The 20,991-nt window shown below is 37.4% G+C and overlaps 2 protein-coding genes across 2 annotated transcripts; one reads left to right on the plus strand and one right to left on the minus strand.

Annotated features, from left to right (window-relative positions):
* Positions 1-2,631: 2,631 nt before the first annotated feature.
* Positions 2,632-6,127, minus strand: LOC129395875 (beta-defensin 106A-like). Its single transcript, XM_055107299.1, has 2 exons — positions 6,079-6,127; positions 2,632-2,780 (listed from the first exon to the last, which is right to left on the minus strand). The coding sequence occupies exons 1-2, from the start codon at positions 6,125-6,127 to the stop codon at positions 2,632-2,634; spliced, it is 198 nt and encodes a 65-aa protein (XP_054963274.1).
* An 8,777-nt stretch (positions 6,128-14,904) lies between these two features.
* On the plus strand, positions 14,905-19,817 carry LOC129395874 (beta-defensin 107A). Its single transcript, XM_055107298.2, has 2 exons — positions 14,905-15,759; positions 19,365-19,817. Exons 1-2 carry the CDS (start codon positions 15,690-15,692, stop codon positions 19,505-19,507), a joined length of 213 nt encoding a protein of 70 aa, XP_054963273.1. The 5' UTR covers positions 14,905-15,689; the 3' UTR covers positions 19,508-19,817.
* Positions 19,818-20,991: the final 1,174 nt, after the last annotated feature.

Raw genomic sequence — 20,991 nt, forward strand, 5'->3', positions numbered from 1 at the left:
ACACGCTGTCTTTCCTGTCACCATGTAAGACATACCTTGCTCCTCCTTTGCCTTGAGTCATGATCGTGAGACCTCCCCAACTGTGTGGAACTGTAAGTCCATTAAACCTCTTTTTCTTCATAAATTACCCCATCTCGGATATTTATTTATAGCAATGTGAAAATGGGTTAATACAGTGAACTTACACTACCTTATATCAAGATTCACTAAAAAACTGCAATGATGAAGGCAGTGTGGGAGTGGTGAAGCAATAAATAAATAGATCAAACAGAGAAACAGAACAGAATGGATAGCTCAGAAAAGATCAAAGCAACTCCTCTCTATCAAAGAAGCAAAGGTAATGTAATGGAGGAAGAATAGTCTTCTCAACAAATGGTGCTTGAACAATTAGATATCCCTATGCAAAAGAGAAAGAGAAGGAGAGGTAGAGAGGAGAAGAGAAGGCAATGAAGTGGGGGAAAAGAGGGAGGGAGAGAGAGAGAGAGAGAGATGGCCTACGATGAGGGAGTGATTAAACAAACTGTGGTTCATCCGTATCCTGGAATACTGCCCGACAATAAGAAGGAAAGAGCTATTGATAAATGCAACAACCTGGATGAATCCCCAGAAAGTTATGCTGACTGAAAAAAGCCAGTCTAATAAGGATATATACATTCCATTTATATGGCATTCCTAAAAGGGCAAAATTGTAGAAATGGAGAATAAATCACTGATACAGGGTTTAAGACGGAGGTGGAGGTGTGAGGGAAGAGAGAGTGGCTCTGAAAGGGTAACATGAGAAGTCCTCCTGATAATGGAAATGTTATGCATCAGTGTCAATAACCTGGTTGTGATATTGCACTATGGTTTTACAAAGATGTTTCTATTGAGGAAAATAGAGTAAAAGATCTGGGTATCTCTCTGCATTATTATTATTATTTTTGGAACTGTAGAGGAATCTACAATTATCTCAAAATAGAAAGTGTAACTAAAACTTCCTTTTCATGAAAGGGTTATTGATTCTAATAGAATTAAATCTTTCGACTTTGAAAAATTAAAGGGGAGTTAAGGCAAGATTTCTGAGCCAGCAGGAAACCAAAACTAACTCTTAAGCACTGGAAACATGATAGGAAATTCTTACTTAAACTAAGTAATTGTCTCAGTCCATTCATGCTGCTATAATAAAATATCTTATACTGGGTGATTTATAAACAATAGAAATTTATTACTTACAGTTTTAGGGGCTGGAAGACCTCAAAAGATTTATTATATCCTGAGGACCCAGTTTGTGCTTTCAAGATAGCACCTTGTTGCTCAGCCTTCACATCGCAGAAGAGATAAACGCTGTGTCCTCCCATGGTGGAAGGAGCAAGGCAGTTTCTTTCAACCTCTTTTATAAGGGTGCTAATTCCATTCATGAGGGCAGGGCCCTTGAGGCTTAATCACCTCCTCAAAGGCCTCATCTGTTAATCACCAGAGTGGGGATTAGGCTTCAGCATTAATTTTGGAAGAACACATTCCCACCATAACAGTAATTTTGAGGCTTAGAATCAGAAGGTAAACTCTCAGCCAGTTCCTAGGAAAATCGTAGGCAGTGATTTGGGGAAGAGGGTCTAAATCACTGGAGTTACTGAGACTCATAGAGGTAATTATGACTCCCTTGCCTGTCAGCAAATTTTATCTCAGACTTACGTGTAGAGAACAAGTCTATAGAAAATATTTAACTAGCCCCAATTAAAGACATGGAGTCATGATGATTAATTTAGACAGGTGTGTGTGTGACACATAAAAGTCTTTGATAAATGGACCGCCTATCCATCAATTTGTCGTTCATGTAGCTATTCATGTAAATGTATGCTCATTTATGTGGGCATATGGCATGATGGTAAAAATTTTTAAAAAGTGTGCTCTTGCGATAGTTTGATGAGAATGATGGTTTCCAGTTTCAAGGACAAAAAACCAAACACCGCATGTTCTCACTCATAGGTGGGAATTGAACAATGAGAACACTTGGACACAGGATGGGGAACATCACACACCGGGGCCTGTTGTGGGGTGGGGGGAGGGGGGAGGGATAGCATTAGGAGATATACCTAATGTAAATGATGAGTTAATGGGTGCAGGACACCAACATGGCACACGTATACATATGTAACAAACCTGCACATTGTGCACATGTACCCTAGAACTTAAAGTATAATAAAAAGAAAAGGAAAAAAAAGAATAAAATTTTGTTTTGTATTAAAAAAAAGTGTGCTCATTTCTCTACCTATTCATCTTCTTTCCACCTCCCTCTCTCTCTTTTCTTTATTTTCTTTTGTTTACTTCTTTCATGTCAATAGGTTAGTAAGCGCCAACTTACTAGACTGAGTACAAGCTAGAGATTTGTTAATTTCTAGTCTCTTCTAGTCCTCTTTTAAGAAAAATATCAGATGGCTTTGGGACAATTTATCTACTCCAGAATGATAGAAAAATAAACCGGGATGGAGGGAGCATCAAGGTCAGGCAGTGTTGTACTCCTTTCTAAATGAAACACTTGACAAACTGAGCAAAGACAGTCATTTATTTTTATTAAAGTGTCTGCCTACAGCAGAGGCAAGAGTAAAAAGATCTAGGTTATGTATGCTTCTCTGGAAACCTAAATCTTCTGCATTAATCTATAATGTTCCCACATGGCTGGATGGTCCGACAGCATTTCAGAGACTTCTGGCAGAGAGCAATAAGTTCTTCATTTTTCCCGCAATTGTTCTTGCATGTCCCTTTAAGTTTGTTGCATTTCTCATCAAAAAATGCATTCTTGGCTACACGAAGGAAGGAGCCATTTGGATTAATTCCCTTTTCAGACATGTATGTTTACCAGATACAGTTGTATGACTACTTGGTGAAGATTTTTTCACAAGCTGTCATAGTGCCATATCCTAGCGGTAGATGAGATGGTAGGGGACCTAATTTTTATCTGATATTTCAGTCTCATAGTCACACAGGGTGAAATACCGTAAAGAATACATTTGTCTTCCAGCATTTGAGACCAAGCTGTGTAGGAGCTTTGGGAAATGTAAGCTATGGTTCTTTAATCGAAATCTGTTGGGGATAATTATCAACTTGTTCCCATATACACTCCCAGAGGCTGCTAATTTTCCTAGTGCACTCTCAGAGGCTGCTACTTGGTGAGAGTAGAGCAAGAGCTGAGACTGAGGAGATAGCTCCAGACCAGAGCAAAGGAAGGGATAAAGATACAAAAAGAGAATGAGTTTACTGTGGTAGATAGAAACTTGCTTGGAAGGCTCAGCCTGATTTCTCCTCCATATTCACCAAAGCAACGACTGCGGAAAACTTGTGCTTTAGAGAAGGAGGGTGCAGCATGTTGGGAATGTTTTTCTAAGATTTTCTCAGTTCATTTTGCGGAGAATTCCAGTTCCCACCTTAGGGCTTTATCAGTAGCAGTCCCAAGAGCAGCCTGCTTCAAGTTAAGGACAGACAGCACGTCTTATCAGGATCAACATTTTAGAGCTGCCCAATTTGTGTATATATAATGAAGGCATCAGATGTACAGAGATTGCATTTAATGTCTATACTATAAAGTATATACATTTAATGTCAACATATAAAGGTGCCTAATTCAAATCTACGTAAAACTTACCGCCAGGTGGATTAGTGCCAGCATATGCACTAATGATTATCCAGGATCAGCACATCAGTTCATAAGTGAAAATACTCCACTATTTCAAAGCTCGATGAACTCTGGCTCTCACTGGCAGGGGTCTATGTTCTCTCTGCCCTACAGTAAGGCAGATACTAATATAATACTATACTATAGACTATAGCATGGTATTCAGATAAAATCTTTTTGCTTTAGTATAGTATCATAGTATAGCTTAGTATATACTATAAAAATACTAGTATTATAGTATATACTGGTATAATAGTGTATACTATAGTATTATACTAGTATATATACTATACTATATACTAGTGTGTAATAGTAGTATATATACTATATACTAGTGTATTATACTAGTATACTATACTATATACTAGTGTATTATACTAGTATGTACACTATACTATGTACTAGTATATAATACTACTAGTAATAATATAGTATATATACTATATTATCATACTAGTATATATACTATACTATATACTAGAGTATTATACTAGTATATATACTATACTATATACCAGAGTATTATAATAGTATATATACTATACTATATATTAGTGTATTATACTAGTATATACACTGTACTATATACTAGTGTATTATACTAGTATATACACTATACTATATACTAGAGTATTATACTAGTATATATACTATACTACATACTAATATATAATACTACTAGTAATAATATACTAGTATAATATAGTATCTGGCCAGGTGCAGTGTCTCACACCTATAATCCCAGCACTTTGGGAGGCTGAGGAGGGTGGATCACGAGGTCAGGAGTTCGAGACCAGGCTGACCAACACGGTGAAACCCCGTCTCTACTAAAAATACAAAAAATTAGCCAGGCAAGGTGGCACATGCCTGTAATCCCAGCTACTCAGGAGGCTGAGGCAGGAGAATCGCATGAACCCAGGTGGCAGAGGTTGCAGTGAGCTGAGATTGTGAAACTGCACTCCAGCCCGGGGAACAGAGTGAGACTCTATCTCAAAAAAAAATATATATATATATACTAGTACAATACTATATAGTATATAATACTAGTAAAATACCATACTGTAACATCAGTAAATAATTATAGTATATACTATGCTATACTATAATACTATACTAAACCAAAAAGATTTTCTCTAATACTATTATATTATAGTATTATACTCTAGTATATCTAATAGATAATTATTAGATTAATAATTATATAACAAGCATTATGTAATTATAGATAAGTATCTGTAATTACATAGTAATTATAGTAACTAATTATACTTTTATAATTATAGTATTATCTAACAGATAATTTTGTAGTATATAACATCTTTTTTTTGACTTATTATATAATAAGTATGAGTGATCTGAAAAAGATACCTCTGGCCAGTTTCGAATGTGCATATCAAAACCAGTGGCCTGAATACGGCATAGGTCACTGTGGGTCCTAGATCCTCGTGTTTTGACACAGAATCTACTCTCACAGGCTTGTCACAAAACAGACCACAGCTATGAGCAGCTGATGTGAAAAGTTGAGCATTATACCTGGGATCGTATATCACTGGTATCTGGCACAAATTGGGACTTACTGTGGTCTCTGAGAATCCCTTTCTTCAGCTCTCTGGAGGCTCACATGAGCCTGGTCTTAAGCCTTAATTTTGAAGAGGATACAATTGGAGCCACTGGAGATTCCCAGGAGCAGGAGAAAATGAAGAGAGTTTTGATATGGGAAGGGTGTCTTTAATGCCTCTTACTGTGGCAAGACAGTTGGGCTCCTACCCTGGCTTTGTTTTGGTTATCTATAAGACTCTGAGAAGCACTGAGCCCATCTGAGGCACAATTTCTGCATCTGTAATAAAATTTGTAAAATGGACCTTCGAACCCAAAAAGATTTTCTCTAACTTCCATTAAATTAGGGGTAAGACAGAGTTTTCCTTAAAGGCGCTGGCACTGGAAGACTAGATGCATTTTATGTGAAGCTCTCATCACAGTACTTGGCTTCATGATATGTGATCAAGAAATGGCAGTCCAAGTTATGCTGCTTTACCTGTTGCCATGACTGGCATGAGTGCATAGGTGTCTCTAAGCTCAGATCCTTACCTGTCCCTTCTCCTTACCTGTCTCAATCTCTACCATAACTACATTTTAAAAGGTTCATAGACTGCTATCCTTGTTTTTAATTTTTTCTCAATTTTTGTTTTTGTTAGTGAGCATGAGATGGGATGCCAAAAGGCATCTTTCCTGGCCTTCTTTTATTCTTTCAAACCTGTGAGAGCCCCTCCTAGATAACAATGTAAAATGCAAAGGAATTACAGAAGAGGCGTTGGGGGATATCACCTCTTGTAGTAGATGGGTTGATCACGCCCAGGCATTCACTGAAGGGGATCCTGTCTCTGGGACACCACCTCCGATCACCTTCCCTGTAAAGATGCCCATTTTACCTGGGGTCAGAAAGAAGAGCACGGCAAAGAGAAAGAGGAAAGTCCTCATGACTGGGTGGGTCTTGAGAGATCAGCACCGTGTCCATGAGGAAAGAGCAGCAAACACCCACATTTATACATTTCTCCAGACCAAGTAACATCTTGATCAGTGAGGCTTAGCAGAAACGAGAGGATTTCCATGCTCTGCTGCGCAGAGCCCACCCAACCTCAGTGGGTGTCACTCAGTCTACAGCTCATCATTTTTCTGATTCTGGAAAGTTTTCAAGAAGGAAAGTGGGGATGAAGGGAGGACAGAGTAGGGCAGACACAGAAAAAATAAAAAAATCTGGAGTCCAGTAGTTTGGTTTCTAATCCTGGCTGTGTTCCTGAACAGCTTTGGTTTACTCATATGTAAAATGGGAGTAATTATACAATATCTCAATGCTTCAGTTAAGAGCTGATGAACCGTAGTGAGGTGGAATCTGAATTCCAGATTCAGTCTTTTTGAGCTTTGTAAACTTGGCAAAGGGCTTGACCTAAGCATATATTTGTTAAAAAATGTGAATCTTGCTGTATGCTGCACGCTTTTCGTGCTTGGTCCTGCCATGCTGCTCACCTGTACCACGGCACTGTTGGTGCAGCAAGGGGCTGGTAACCATCATGCCTTGCCCTAGACACCTGGGCTCAAGCAATCTACCTGCCTTAGGCTCCCAAAAGCTACGATAATAGACATAAGCCACCCATCTGGGCCAATACTCAAGTCCTTAATGATTTTAAAATATGCAGTAATTATGGCTTTGGTGCGTGAGGTGATATCTTACAGGAAAGGGGTTTCAGAGCTAACTTGACAAAATGATTGCTACCCCTCCTTTTCTCCCTGTGATACTTGTAGAGAATAAAAATGAAAGCTAGAAAAGTGAGAGTCCACATTTATTGAGTTCTTACATGGTACCAGGCCTCCTTCCAAGCATTCCACATATTCAAAACACTTTTGCATTATAATCATACTAGATTCTTACAACACTTTGAGAGGCAGGCAGAATTTGCAAGTGGCTTCCTATTTTCTCCCAGAAAACAGAAGCTGGAAGAGATGAAAGGGGTCACTATCTTCTGGCCCCTGCATTAGTATGGTGGAAACTCACATGGCCCCTGCTCTTTCAACCTCTAGCCTGGTGTTCTTTCCACTACACCAGTTAGACTCCCCAAAATAAAAGGCTTTCTGGATGCCAAGGGTTATTATCCATGATATCATCCCTTTATCCTGGGAAATGGAGCATATAATTGTGTTTTATTGATTCACTTCACGGATCAAGAGCATCTCCCCATTACTTTTAAATAAAAATGAGCCTCTCATTTGGGTCTTCTCAAGGAAATCCCAATCTCTATTCTGAAGAGTCTTCCCTAAAAGATGGCCCTGATCAGGAAGACATTTTTTTTTCTATTTGCTATGTTCTTCATTTTGGTTCAACTGTCATCAGGTAAGTAAAAATGGATGGAATTTTGATTGGGCAGATTATAAAGCCTGTTGATTCTTCCATGTTTGACCTTAATGGTCAAGCTCTCATGGCACCTGTCATGGGAATTTCTTAGACCTACAGTGACATTTACTAAGAGCAAACAGCATAGAGTGTATTTTTTTTTGTAATTTGTTTTTGCTGGTTACCTGGAATGCTGGCCTTGAGAAACAGAATAAAGATTGCAACTCTGTGATCTACTGTCTCCTGTTATGCTATGTCACATGTGAAGTTGGGAGTGTTTTATACAGTGTTAATTCCTGTGTTGATTTTAATTTTCAAAATGTATTTTGTTTTGAATTTAGGGTGCCAGGCAGGACTTGATTTTTCCCAACCATTTCCATCAGGTAAGTTAAATCTCTTGTATATAATTATTTTTTCTCTTAGGAACTCTGCCGCTGTTAGCTCTCTCTGATGTCTGGAGGCAAAGAGGGGACAGAGATAGTGGCAGAAATAGAATTGTCTGAAAAATCAGTTCACTAACTTATCTTCTTCTCTTTCTCTTGTTCCAAGTATAATATTTGGATATTTTTGATTTCACAGAAAAATATCTTTGTGACTGGACTGTAATTTGGCCATAGAGATTTGGACTCAGTGGCTTTTCCCATTAGCTGTTGGTGCTCACTAAACCAAGTTCTTAGATTTATTCTTGTACCAGCCAATTAGCACTGCTCTGTGAACATGCCTGCCCATCTCTTGAAAGCTCTGCTGCTAAGTCTGGTAATAATATATGTCACAAATGCATGAGGTTAGTTGAAGGAAGCTCAAATTAAAGAGAGAGGTTGCCTCAATGAAAACTCAGCACCATTGCAGAAAAGCTATTCATAACGAATAGCCCCCAGATCTTTTCTTTTTCTTTGAAGTCATATTATACAGAAAGAAAGGATATTGTAAACAAAACTAAAAGAAATATTGTAGACAAAGTTGAAATGGTTTTAGACAGAATTTCAAAGTGAGAAATATTAAGGTTGCTACTAGTCCTTGAGTGTTTGCTCTGTACCAGGCATCCTGCTAAAAACTTTACATGGACTTTGTCATGTAATCCTCAAAACAGTCCTATGTGGTAGGTATTATTATCATGAAAATATTTACATATAATATTCCATTTGATCCCTAAACTGATTTAAAAATGCAGTCAGGTGCTTCTAGAATGGCCACTGGACAAATGAGAATATGGACCTTAACCTGCCGGTTACTAGGCCCAAACTAGAGTTGATCTTCAAGGATCTTTAAAAAACCACAATATACCCCTCCCATTTTTTGTCCAGTAAACTTCACAGTCATATCAGGTATGTATTTTTATAGTTCTGTAATATGTATGTCTCTTTGTCTGTCTGTGGTTTACTTTTGATCCCTGCAAGATTATAAACACTTGGAGAGTAGGAATTGCGATGATCTGTTGCTTAAAAATTAACTCTCCCCAACTCCCTACTGCAAAAAGCAGAAACTATTTTTGAAAAATCTGGGCTGATTCTTGAAAATATTCTTTGCAATCATACGTACGAACTGTCCCTTTTTTTTTTTGGTGGTCTTTGACATGTTCCCCATTTCTAGACATTTCCTGGAAAGCTCCCTCAGCAGCTCTTTCTTGGCACAGGTGAGTTTGCTGTCTGTGAGTCGTGCAAGCTTGGTCGGGGAAAATGCAGGAAGGAGTGCTTGGAGAATGAGAAGCCTGATGGAAATTGCAGGCTGAACTTTCTCTGCTGCAGACAGAGGATCTGACAAACCAGACCAGCACACTTCTGGCCTTAGAAGCAGACCTGGATATTCAAAGAAGTTCAAGAGAAGTTATGTGGCTTATCCAAATCACACAGTGAGTGAGTCTCAGAATCATTCTCATTTCTTTCTCCCTTTGTTTCGTTTTATTGCTTATTTTTTAAAGATGACTTTTTTTCTTTTTTTTTTTGAGAAGGAGTCTCACTCTGTCGCCCAGGCTGGAGTGCAGTGGCTCGATCTTGGCTCACTGCAACCTCCACCTCCCGGGTTCAAGCAATTCTCCTGCTTCAGCCTCCCAAGTAGCTGGGACTACAGGCGCACACCGCCATGCCTGGCTAATTTTTGTATTTTTACTAGAGATGAGGTTTCACCATGTTGGCAAGGCTGGTCTCGATCTCCTGACCTCAGGTGATCTGCTCACCTTGGCCTCCAAAAGTGCTAGGATTATAGGCATGAGCCACCATGCTGGGCGAGATGACCTTTAAAAAACATCAAGACATGAGTGTGTACCTAGTATCTGCTCAATCAGATACCACTACTATGTATATGTAGAGTACCTTACAATTTATGAAGTATTTTCCATACTTCTCTCATATGACTCATGATTACCTTATGAGGTAGGTTTTATTACTCCTATTTACATTTGAAAATATTGAGGCTCAAGAGGCTGTTAATTCTTCAGAGCCATAGCTAGGATCCAGTAACTGCTATGCACATTGCTGTCATGTTTTACGTATCCATCTATATGTACTAACTATGTTAATGGAATAATAATTCTATCAAATATAATACATTATTTTTATATTCACATTATTTCTTGGTTTGTCTAAATATTATCATTCATTGATTCTAGTACTTATGGTGTATTTACCTGTGAAAGAAAATGATTAGAGATTAACTTAAAATGTTCAACACAGAATGTGCATAAATGGTTGACTGTCTAATTTTGCCTTGTGAAATAAAATCCAGCTTCACAAAATAAAGGCCAAAATTACCAGCCCTATGACCAGTGACTTGAACTTGGTTACTTAGTTTTAATGTATGAGATTAAACAATGTTTTGTTTAATATTTGGGCCTATTATTTGTCTCTTTGTGCTCAAATCTGTTCCTTGTTTTTTTCTGCTTTGCTGAGTAAAATGGGAACTATTAGTTGCAAACTACATTTTCCAGGCTTCCTGACTTCTGGCTAGTTTTGGTCAACGTGTTTCCTACGAGAATGGGAGATTGAAGAAGGAAGGACAATGTGAATTTCTCCCCGACTCCCTCTCTTTTCCAGCAGTGGCTTTTCCTGCTCAGCAAGGCCGCTGCTTTTCTGTCTTCTGCACTCACCTGGCAGTCCCACCGCAAGTTTAGCTTCTGCCAGCCAGTGCTGCTCCCAGGCTCACACAAATCCTTCCATTTTTCCTCAAACCTTAGGGCAGTAGGAGATTTCTGCTGTGACTATCAGTAGGGTTGCCTCATTGCTCCCGCTTTGCATTGTCATCTTTTCCAACACTTTATCTGTACATATTAAATTCTTTCTATGGAACTATCCATTGGGGGAACCCTTTTAATGCTTGATTGGTTCAATTTTTAGATTCACTGTATTTACATATGATCCACTGTTTTCCAAAAGAGATTTGAAACACAGCCCTCAAGAAACCTAGAGTGTTTCCCTCATTTATACAGGAATTACCCCAGGGAAGTGGGAAGTGGGGTATTTGGTCTTAAGAGTCCAGTTCACAGTAATTTTCTGCTGGCAGATGGTCTTCCTCCCCAGGTCTCCACAGTGCAAATGCAGCTGCTAGCTTACAGAACACCATGAAACTGGAATACTACTTACTCATTCCAAATACTGCATTGCTTTATCTTAAAAAAATGCTCTGGAACCTAGTTGAAGTTTCTTTTAATGAAAGATTCTTGTGAGTGTCTCAGAGTCATACAAAGTGGTAGACCAGTAGCTGTGCCCTGATATTACCTCACTAATGACCTCATGTAGCATCCAGATGGCAGCTGCAGAGGACACCTCCCACAGGTGCTCACCTAGTCACAAATTGTTCCCTTTCATGGCAGGCCAAGTCTCACTAACGCAAGACTCCATAACAACTGCTTTAGTATCCACTGAGGGGTTAAGTTAAATATTAAAAGCTTAAAAAGCCAGTGCCCTGATATAAAGGCTGGAATGTAACAAAAGCCCACTAAGAGTTTTGCTTAGGCCTTTCCTGGGCCTTAAAGCATGACAAACTAATGAAGGAGTTCTTAACAGGACCCGTTTAGGATTAAACAAGTTTACAGGAGGTCTGAAGGAACTCCCCAAATATCAGTGATTTAGCAGGCGACAAGGTAAGGGTAATAACCCCAGCACCTGGACCCATTTAGATTAAGTACATTTACTGAGGCTCCAGAGGAAGGTCTTCGGGACTCAGACCTTAGTTATAGATTAAAAGAAGTTAATAACTTATGTCTTTAGATGAATGCACACTTACACATAAACATATAGCTTGGAAGGTATATAAGCTCTGGAAAACTTTGTAATTTTAAGTTGGTCTGGCGATAATTTCCAGGACTTCTCCCTATAACTGGTTGCAGAAATAAAAACTCTCTTCCTCCCGAGTTTATTTGCATCTTGTTATTGGGCTGTGAGAAATAGCAGCCCAACTCTCAGTTTGGTCCAGGAACACTTTTTCTTTACACTTTAGATTCATGGAAACAAAGAGACTGAAAGTAAAAGGATGGAAAGAGATTTGCCATACAAACAATAACCAAAGGAGAGCTGTAGTGGCTATACCAACAGTGCACAAAACAAACTTTAAGACAAAATCGGTACTAAAGATGAAGAAGGGCATTTTGTAATGTTAGCAAGTTAATCTATCACGATAATATAACAAGTATAAACACATGCACCTAACAACAGAGTGCCAAAATACCTGAAGGGAAAATTGACAGAATTGAAGGGAGAAATAGAGAAGTCAACAGTAATAGCAGGAGACTTTAATATACCACTTTTAATAATAGACAAAACAACTAGAAAAAAGATTAGCAAGGAAATACAAGATTTGAATAGCACTGTAAAACAATGACCTCAAAGCCATCTGTGGAACACTGCACCAATTACAGCAAAATACACATTCTTCTTCTGTTCACATGAAATATTCTTTAGAATAGACTGTATGTTAGATTAAAATACAAGCTCCTCAATACATTTAAAAGGATAGGAATCATACAAAGTATGTTCTCTGAACAAAATGGGATAATAGAAAGAAATTTGGGAAAGTCACAACTATGTGGAAATTAAACAGCATAAATGTGAATAAATGATGGGTCAAAGCAGAAAACATAAGGGAATGTAGAAAATACTTTAAAGAGAACCCCCAAACACTTTAAAATATACAACACAACAGCAACTTACCAAAACTGTGAGATGCAGCTAAAACAATGCTTAAAGGAAAATGTATGGTTGTAAATGCCTATATTTACAAAGAAGATAGATTTAAAATCAGTAAATTATCTTCCATCTCAAGAAAATTAAGGAAGAGCCAGCTAAACCCAAAGCAAGCAGAAGGAAGAAAATAATAAATATTAGCACGGAAATAAATGAAATAGAGACTAAGAAAACAATAGAATAAACCAACACAACAAAAATTTATTTTTTGAAATGATCAACAAAATTGGCAAGCCTCTAACTAGACTGACTAAGAAAAAAAGAGAATACTCATATTACTAAAATCATGAGTGAAAGAGAAATTTTACAAAAGATCTTACGAAAGTATTTTTTAATATTATTAAGGAATACTATAAACAATTTTATGGCAACAATTTTGATAACCTAGATGAATAAATGCCTAGAAATGCATACATATCAAACCTAATTCAAGAAGAAATAGAAAGTCTACAATGGACCTATAACAAATAAAGTGCATGAATTGATAATAATAACACTAACAAAAATCCCACATAGTAAAACCCAGGGCCAAATGGCTCCACTGGAACATTGTAAAGATGTTACTCTATTTTATTTTGCCTCGATTTTTTTTTTCAGACAGGGTCTCACTCTGAAGCTCAGGCTGCAGTGCAGTGGTATGATCTCGGCTCACCCCATCCTCTGCCTCCGGGGCTCAAATGATCCTCCCACCTCAGCCTCCTGAGTGGCTGGGACCACAGGTGCCTGCCACCATGTCCAGTTAATTTTCGTATGTTTTGTAGAGATAGGGGTCTCATTATGTTGCCCAGGCTAGTCTCGAACTAAACTCCTGGCTCAGGTGATCTGCCCACCTTGGCCTCCCAAAGTGCTGGGATTACAGGCGTGAACCACCACACCTGTCCTGGCTTGCATATTTTTTGATGAGAAGTTTGCTGCAGTTATTCTGTCATCTTTCTAAAGGCAGGAGGCATGTATGCCTTCTCTGTTGACAAAGGTAGAGGATGTTCTTTGTTTTTGTTTTTTAATGTGCTCCCTTCTCCTAGTTCTCCTAGCTTTAATATTTTGTTTTGCATTTTTTTAGATTGTTCATTCACCAGTGCCATACAAACAACTGTTGTTCTTCCCTCAGTTTCTTAATTAAGAAATTAAGACTTTCTTTTCCATAAAAGAGAAAGATTCTTGCAAGCTTTCGTTCTTTCTCACAGTTGCTACTGTTCCCCTCGGCCAACTTACATCATGAAATACTCTAATCTTTTTTGTAAGCACCTACTGAGTCTATGGAGAAGACATTAGAAGTTGGTGTGAACTTCTCTTTTGTCTGTGACCCCAGACATTTATATTGTTTCTCTAGTTTATGCTTGCTCTTAGCAATTCTCTACAGACTTTACCTGAAATCTTTTAAATCATATTCTGGGGGTAATCTGCTTCAGGTAAGCAAGCACTCATGGTCTTTATTTTTTGGAGGTTCCTGTCTTTTCTTATATTTCTAGGTAGGTGGCTGATTTGTGACCTTAGCTTTCCAATGAGTTCAAGAAACTGAATATTTGCAGTCTGCCGTGTGTTTTCCTGTGTATTTGTTTCATGTGGGATGATCTTCTTTACGTTTTTCTATATCTTAAGCAGAAGCCATTCTTCATTTAATAACACACTTACTTTCTTTAAGAGATACAGAAATACTTATATTTTCTGCTAATTCTTGTGCCAATTTTGGTAAGTTAAATTTTTGAGAGATTTTTTTATTTTATGTAAGTTGTGAAGTGTTTTGGCATATACCTGTTGACAACATTTTTATATTAGTTTAATGTTTCTTGGATCTGTAGTGATAACTTCTTTTTCACTTATTCTGCATACTTGGGCTTACATTGTTCCCTTTTCTAAGGTTCTTAGAGCATAATTTTAAGTCATAGATTTAAACATTTCTTCTGTTCTACAATAAGTATTTGGATACAAATTTCTTTCGAAGTCATAGTTTTGTTGTGCTCCACAAAATTCGATATATAGAAATGCTTTCCAATTATTCTCATTATTTATTCTTTGATACAAACACAATCTAGAATTATGTTGCTTTATTTCCACATATTTGAAAATATCCTAAATAGCTTATTTTATAGATTTCCAATTTAATCCCCTTGTGGTGAGAAATATACTCTGAAGAATTTAAATGTGTTTAAACACATCAATATTTGTTTTATGGCCTAGCATATGGTTCATTTTTATGAATGTATCATATGTACTTGAAAAAATGTGTATTTTGCAGTTGTCTTATGATGTGTTCTATAAATATCAATGCAGTCAGTGGAATGGTGGTATTGTTCAGATCATGCATGACTTTGCTAATTTTTCCCTGTGTTCTATCAGTTGCTGAGAGAGTGGTGTAAAAATTTTCTACTATGAATATAGAAGTGTCTATTTCTCCCTTTAATTAAATCAAATAATATAAAAACATGTTAATGGTTTTTATGTATTTTCAATGGATTAACCCTTTTCTCCTTAAGCAACAGCACTCCACGCAATATAGTGAGACCCTGTCAAAAAAAAAAAAAAAAAAAAGAAAAAGAAAGAAAACCTGCACACGTACTCCTGAACTTAAAATTAAAGGTTTTTGTGTGTTTGTTTTAATTATTATTTTAAGAATAGATTTTATGTAAAATCATGTACTAGGAAAAGCGTGGTGGCTATATATCTTATAGACATGGTAATACTTGAGATAAGACTTGAAGGAAAAATGAGAGAAGTCTAAGCAGAGACACAGAATAGAATATTCCAGGCAGAAAGGCAGGGTTCTCTGCGTTTGTTTCCCACAAATGTGGTTTAGTTAAAATCTGATCCATCAGCCCACACATTAATCAATGGAGCATGGAAAATAGTATGTTCCCAATGAACATTACAAATCGAGGATGACTTCCAGTCCCTTCAGAGCAGTAGAACATATTTTAATCAATGCCCCTTGATAAAAGAGCTTGATTCCAGCTACTGCACTTCCTTCATCAGCTCTCCACTGATGCCTGGAGCCATGAAAATATTTTTCTTTATTTTTGCTGCTCTCATTCTTCTTGCTCAAATTTTCCAAGGTAAGAGGGAAATTCTTCTAGAAGTAGAGATGGCAGTCTGCTCAGGATCTGTCTTTTGAGATGAAAGCTCAACTTTTACAAAGTTGAAGTTTCCAAGGCAAACCAGTCACTGAAAATCTTTTCCTGAGCTCAGACACAAAACAATGGGACCACATTGACCGGGACCATCTCCATCCATAATAGTTTCTAGTCAACTTCCCTAACAGCTCTGCCAAGGAATTCAGACTTCTTTGTACTTTTAGATCTCTTTCCTCCTTTTGTAATCTGCAACCAGGTTCAGCACATTCTTTTTTTTTTTTTTTTTTTTGAGACGGAGTCTCGCTCTGTCGCCCAGGCTGGAGTGCAGTGGTGCGATCTCGGCTCACTGCAAGCTCCGCCTCCCAGGTTCATGCCATTCTTCTGCCTCAGCCTCCCGAGTAGCTGGGACTACACGCACCCGCCACCACGCCCGGCTAATTTTTTTGTATTTTTAGTAGAGACAGGGTTTCACCATGTTAGCCAGGATGGTCTTGATGTCCTGACTTCATGATCCGCCCTCCTCGGCCTCCCAGAGCCCTGGGATTACAGGCATGAGCCACCGCGCCTGGCCAGCATATTCTAAAGTGATTTCTTTAAAATGAAAAAAAAAAAAAGAAAGAAAGAAAGAAAAGATTATCCAAGGAAATGCCAAACATATTTGTTAAGTTAGGGAAGTACAGCCTTTGTAATCTAAATTAAACTAAAGTTATGTTACTAGATTCTTAGACAGCTAATTTTTTTTCATGTCTGAGTCGTCGGTCCAAATCTCTTATCCATACATTATTTTAGACTTTTTGGCTTTCACACACTGGTTGAAAATTATGCCATTAAAACCACTAAACTAACATCTTGCTTACTATTCTCTTAAGTCTTTGCGTCTTTGAGATTCTCTTTGCTTCATACAACCACGACTCTGTTCCTAAGAAATGTTTATGTCCATACCTCCTCAACTATCCTTCGTTCCTTCTGTTGTGAAGCTTTTCCTATTAGAGGTTCTCCATGCATCATGAAGCCCCCTGTCTGTTCCTTCATGGCTCCTGAATTTCTACTTTCCTTTATTACACATTCTGTCCTCAGTAGTCCTGGAAAACCAATAGATATTGAATGTGTGCTAACCAATTGTAAGAAATTGTTCTGTCCACTATGATAAAGGTAGGTAAAACGAAGAGGTAAAAATATAAAGCATGGACATTGACCTTAATTTGCTTGAAGTTATTAGTCTATTCCTTCTGTGTTGTTCGAAAATAGGTTGCTTGTAGTGGTAAATAAGCTTTCAATACATTTAACATGTATAAGTAAGTATATCAATGAGACAGGAAAATTCACAAATAACTTTAATATGAAACAGTTTTCACAAGTGCCATAAAAGATGCAAAGTATAAAGAGAAGTCATAGATGTGGAAACTTGGTTCTAACTAGGAAATGCAGAAAGGCTTCCTGGGAAGTAGTATTTGTTTTGCACATTTGGAAATAGGCAAGACTAGAACTAAAGAACAGAGCCAGGGAACAATGTCCCCATGAAAGTTTCAGTGACTCCATGAAAGTCTCAGTTGTAAAATCAGTTCCCGATTTTCTGCCCTCAGCATCTTTTTGTAGATGTCAGACAATGCTCCAGAATAGATAAACTCATTTAAAATTGTCTTCTCCATCCACTTTAATCAGTACTCCAATTTATTCAGATCAGTCTATAGATGTGGATGCCTAATAGCTCCCTGTCCACAAAACTCATCTCAGATGTATTTGAATTACAATAGTAAGCATAGTTTGGGCACAGATTAGAACCACCACCATCACCATAATCACATAGAATCTCAGAGTTAGAAGTGAATTTAATGATCAATATAAAAGGTAATAAACATAGGTTATTAGGCCAAACTATATGAGTTTGGATCTCAGTGCTAATCTTTATAAGCTGTATGCACCCTGTGTTTTACTTTCCATTCTATAAATGATAATAATAATAGCATTGTTTTGAAGATGAATAAACTTGTTATATTAATTAGAAACTAACTTGTTATAATAAAGAATCTTAATGATAGAATGACTGAAGAAAGACAAAACCTTATTTTTCTTTCATGTAAAAGTCCAAAAATAGCTAAGTTGACTAGGTGAGGGTAGAGGGTTCTTTTTCACCAAGTTATGTTGTGATTTGGGCTGAAGGTCAACCCTGCCATCCTAAACAGTTGACCATTTTATTTGGTTCCAAGGATATTCTAACAGGCAGGGTTAGAAAGTATAGAACCTGATTAAGATTACATGGAAGCAGCTCACATCATTCCACTCCTTTTTCATTTTTCCAAATTTGTTCATGTGGACATATAGAAATAGGAAGCTAGGAGCTGATGTGATTACCTAAGTATTCATGTGTCCAGCTAAACCCAGAGGTTCTATGACTAAAAGTCTGAAGGTAAAAATGACTGCTTTGGGACAGTTTAACAATCTCTCTGTATAACTGCTTGAGCAGTGGCAGGCACATACTCTATGCTATGTTAGAGTTTACCATTGTTGGTCATTTGTTCTTCTACTTATTTTTTTGTTCTCTGCCCTAATTCAGTATTGAACACCCTATACATGTATATATATATATATGTGTGTGTGTGTGTGTGTGTGCGCGTGTGTGTGTCTCAATTGATTGTCCAGATGCCTGATAAATTTAAGTGATCTGTAGTTCACAGTATCCCAAGTTCAACTTTGGACTATTCAAAACTTTCTCCTTAATTTGAGCAGAAATCTAAGTCCCTGCAATTTCTTTCCATTAGTCTTTGCCTTAACTTGGCACTAACAAAATATATTCCACATGATAATATTTCAGATATATGGCAGCTAATATATACTGTTTCTCCCCCAAAGTTGTTATTTCCAGGAATAAACATTACTCCTTTTGAGAAGAACTGCTACTTCTTCCACTATTTTTTCCTAAGAGTGTATCTTACCAATTAAAAAAGATTCCTGTTTTGACATATTTTTTCCTCTTCAACCTAATCTCTGTTATGAATGAATACACATTGCCTATGTCTCTCTAAATTTGCTTGCCAGAGCTAAATACACGATTCCATTGGTGTTCTTTGCACAGTAAATTGAGAAGGACTAGCATCATGTTGTTTATCTTTCTACCTAAAACTGTGAGACTCTGACATCATATGCCAGGGCATATGATCTACTATTGGCCTGCCTATAATGTAACAGAACAATCTTTAACTTTTGCTATAAATCAGAGACTATTTGGATACAGGGGAAAAAAAATCTGTTGGTAAGGATCGTTCATTGGAATTAGAAAGTATTTTGTCATCTTCCTTGGAAGAAACATTCTGTTTCTGTACAAGCTAGATATGATTTTGACATATGAAAATCTTTTCTGTTTTTTTCCAATTGGCTATTTAATAAGGACATTGATTATATTGTACCAGGGGTCTGAGCTCAGACATGACTGTTCAGATAACATCTGATTTTTCTAATTTCTAGGTTTATAGTCTGTGTCTCTAGGAGTTATGGTAATGAGGAAGTCTGAATTTGGCCTGGGCGATGTAATTTTATCTTACAGTTACTAATTACTAGATAACTGAAGACAAATTGCTTTCTTTACTTAGCCAGGACAGCAATTCATAGAGCACTAATTAGTAAGAGAATGGAAGGTCACTGTGAAGCCGAATGTCTTACCTTTGAAGTAAAGACTGGGGGCTGTAGAGCTGAATTAGCACCATTTTGCTGCAAAAACAGAAAGAAACATTAAAAACTAAGCACCAGCTGCAAGAAACAAAGAGGTGAAGATTCTCTGGCTGCTATATCAGTGGGATAAATCTCTCTGGACCATCTCTCTTTGATCTGCAAAGTTTGGATTATCTGAAGCCATGTCTGTCCAGTTCCCAGTGCTACAAGGAGATACCCTTCCTAGGCTGTGAACTTCTTCCAGGCAGACACTATATCTTGTTGACCTTTGCACTCTCAGTTCCTGACACACGGCCTATTAATGATTTCTTTTACTTTATATAAAAGTGAGCCATTGAATACACAGATAAAAGAGATGGAATGGAATGGTTGGACTGGCACTCAGGTGAATTGAGTTCTAAAGTTATAGCTCTGGCTTTAAACAGATGTAGGACATTGGGCCCTCTGTGCCAAGATTCTGGTATCTATAATGTGAGCAGATTGAACCTCTCAGTAAACGGAATACCTGCTAGATGCTCATTGTGGCTGCTTCAGCAGTATCACTGTCATGTACTCCTTTCTCTCTTTTATAGGTAGGAACTGTTTAGATTCTTGTTCATTTACCTGTTCGATCTAAAACATCAAGTTTTAGAATGAAATGCACCCATATCAAAATTCAAGTTGGCTGTAGCTTGAGCAACATCTTCATTCTGGCCATTTGCAGTGAGAATTGATCAAATCATGGGTTTCTGAAGCAGTAAGTTCCCCAAAGGTCATCGAATTCAGTGCCCTTATTACAAATGAGGAGAGTGAGACTGAAGAAGATTATACAGTTACTGACTTAGTCACATTTATATTCCAACTTCGGGCTTTCTGGACTTGTCTGCTTAGCATGTCCACAAAATAGGATGCTGGAAGATAATAGAACAACAAAAGGCAGTCCTAAAGATGGAATGTTTCTCAGCGGGTTCAGGTGAACAGTTAAATGGAGGAAGAAATTGAAACAAACTGAAAAAAAAAAAAAAAAAAACATAGAAAGAAAAAAAGACACTTTCTAAGAATCTCTTTTGTAATCCTGCAAACCCTGCCCTTTCAGAGCATAACAATGGCAAACTGAGGCTTACCTTTTCCCTAATTTGCCAAAATTTGGAGTCCCAGCTTTCTAGCAGAAGAAAGCATATATCACAGACCATTTCATCGTAGAAGATTTATAGTACACCATCCCAGAACAGAAGAAGTAAAATCCCTCTGCGCTGCTCTAGAAAATGTCCTTCTCTATTCAGTTAAGCTGGCTTCCTGTAGAGATGTAAATAAAGGAGAAAAAAAAATCTGGAACAAGACAATGTGTAAAATGTTTTAAAATAAAAAATAAAATGTGTTTTTGAAAGATCTTCTGGTATTGCCACTTGTCTTCATGGTGCTAATTTTCTTATTCTGAAAACTATGCTGGAGGAAAATATGTAAAGTTATCTGTTTCAATCAGAGGAGTTTTCTGTTCTGCATTTTCCCTAGAAATTCCTTAAACATTGTCTCAGATAAAACTAACTGCCTTTGAGAATCTAAGTGTGT

This window comes from Pan paniscus, chromosome 7, assembly GCF_029289425.2.
Source record: "Pan paniscus chromosome 7, NHGRI_mPanPan1-v2.0_pri, whole genome shotgun sequence".
NCBI lineage: Eukaryota > Metazoa > Chordata > Mammalia > Primates > Hominidae > Pan > Pan paniscus.

Excerpts from the sequence above, each read along its gene's own strand:
- LOC129395874 (XM_055107298.2), top strand. The coding sequence starts at position 15,690 with ATGCCTGGAGCCATGAAAATATTTTTCTTTATTTTTGCTGCTCTCATT. Across the intron at positions 15,760-19,364 it reads TCTTGCTCAAATTTTCCAAG|CCAGGACAGCAATTCATAGA; the intron begins GTAAGAGGGAAA and ends TTCTTTACTTAG.
- LOC129395875 (XM_055107299.1), bottom strand. The coding sequence starts at position 6,127 with ATGAGGACTTTCCTCTTTCTCTTTGCCGTGCTCTTCTTTCTGACCCCA. Across the intron at positions 2,781-6,078 it reads GCTCTTCTTTCTGACCCCAG|CCAAGAATGCATTTTTTGAT; the intron begins GTAAAATGGGCA and ends TCCTTCGTGTAG.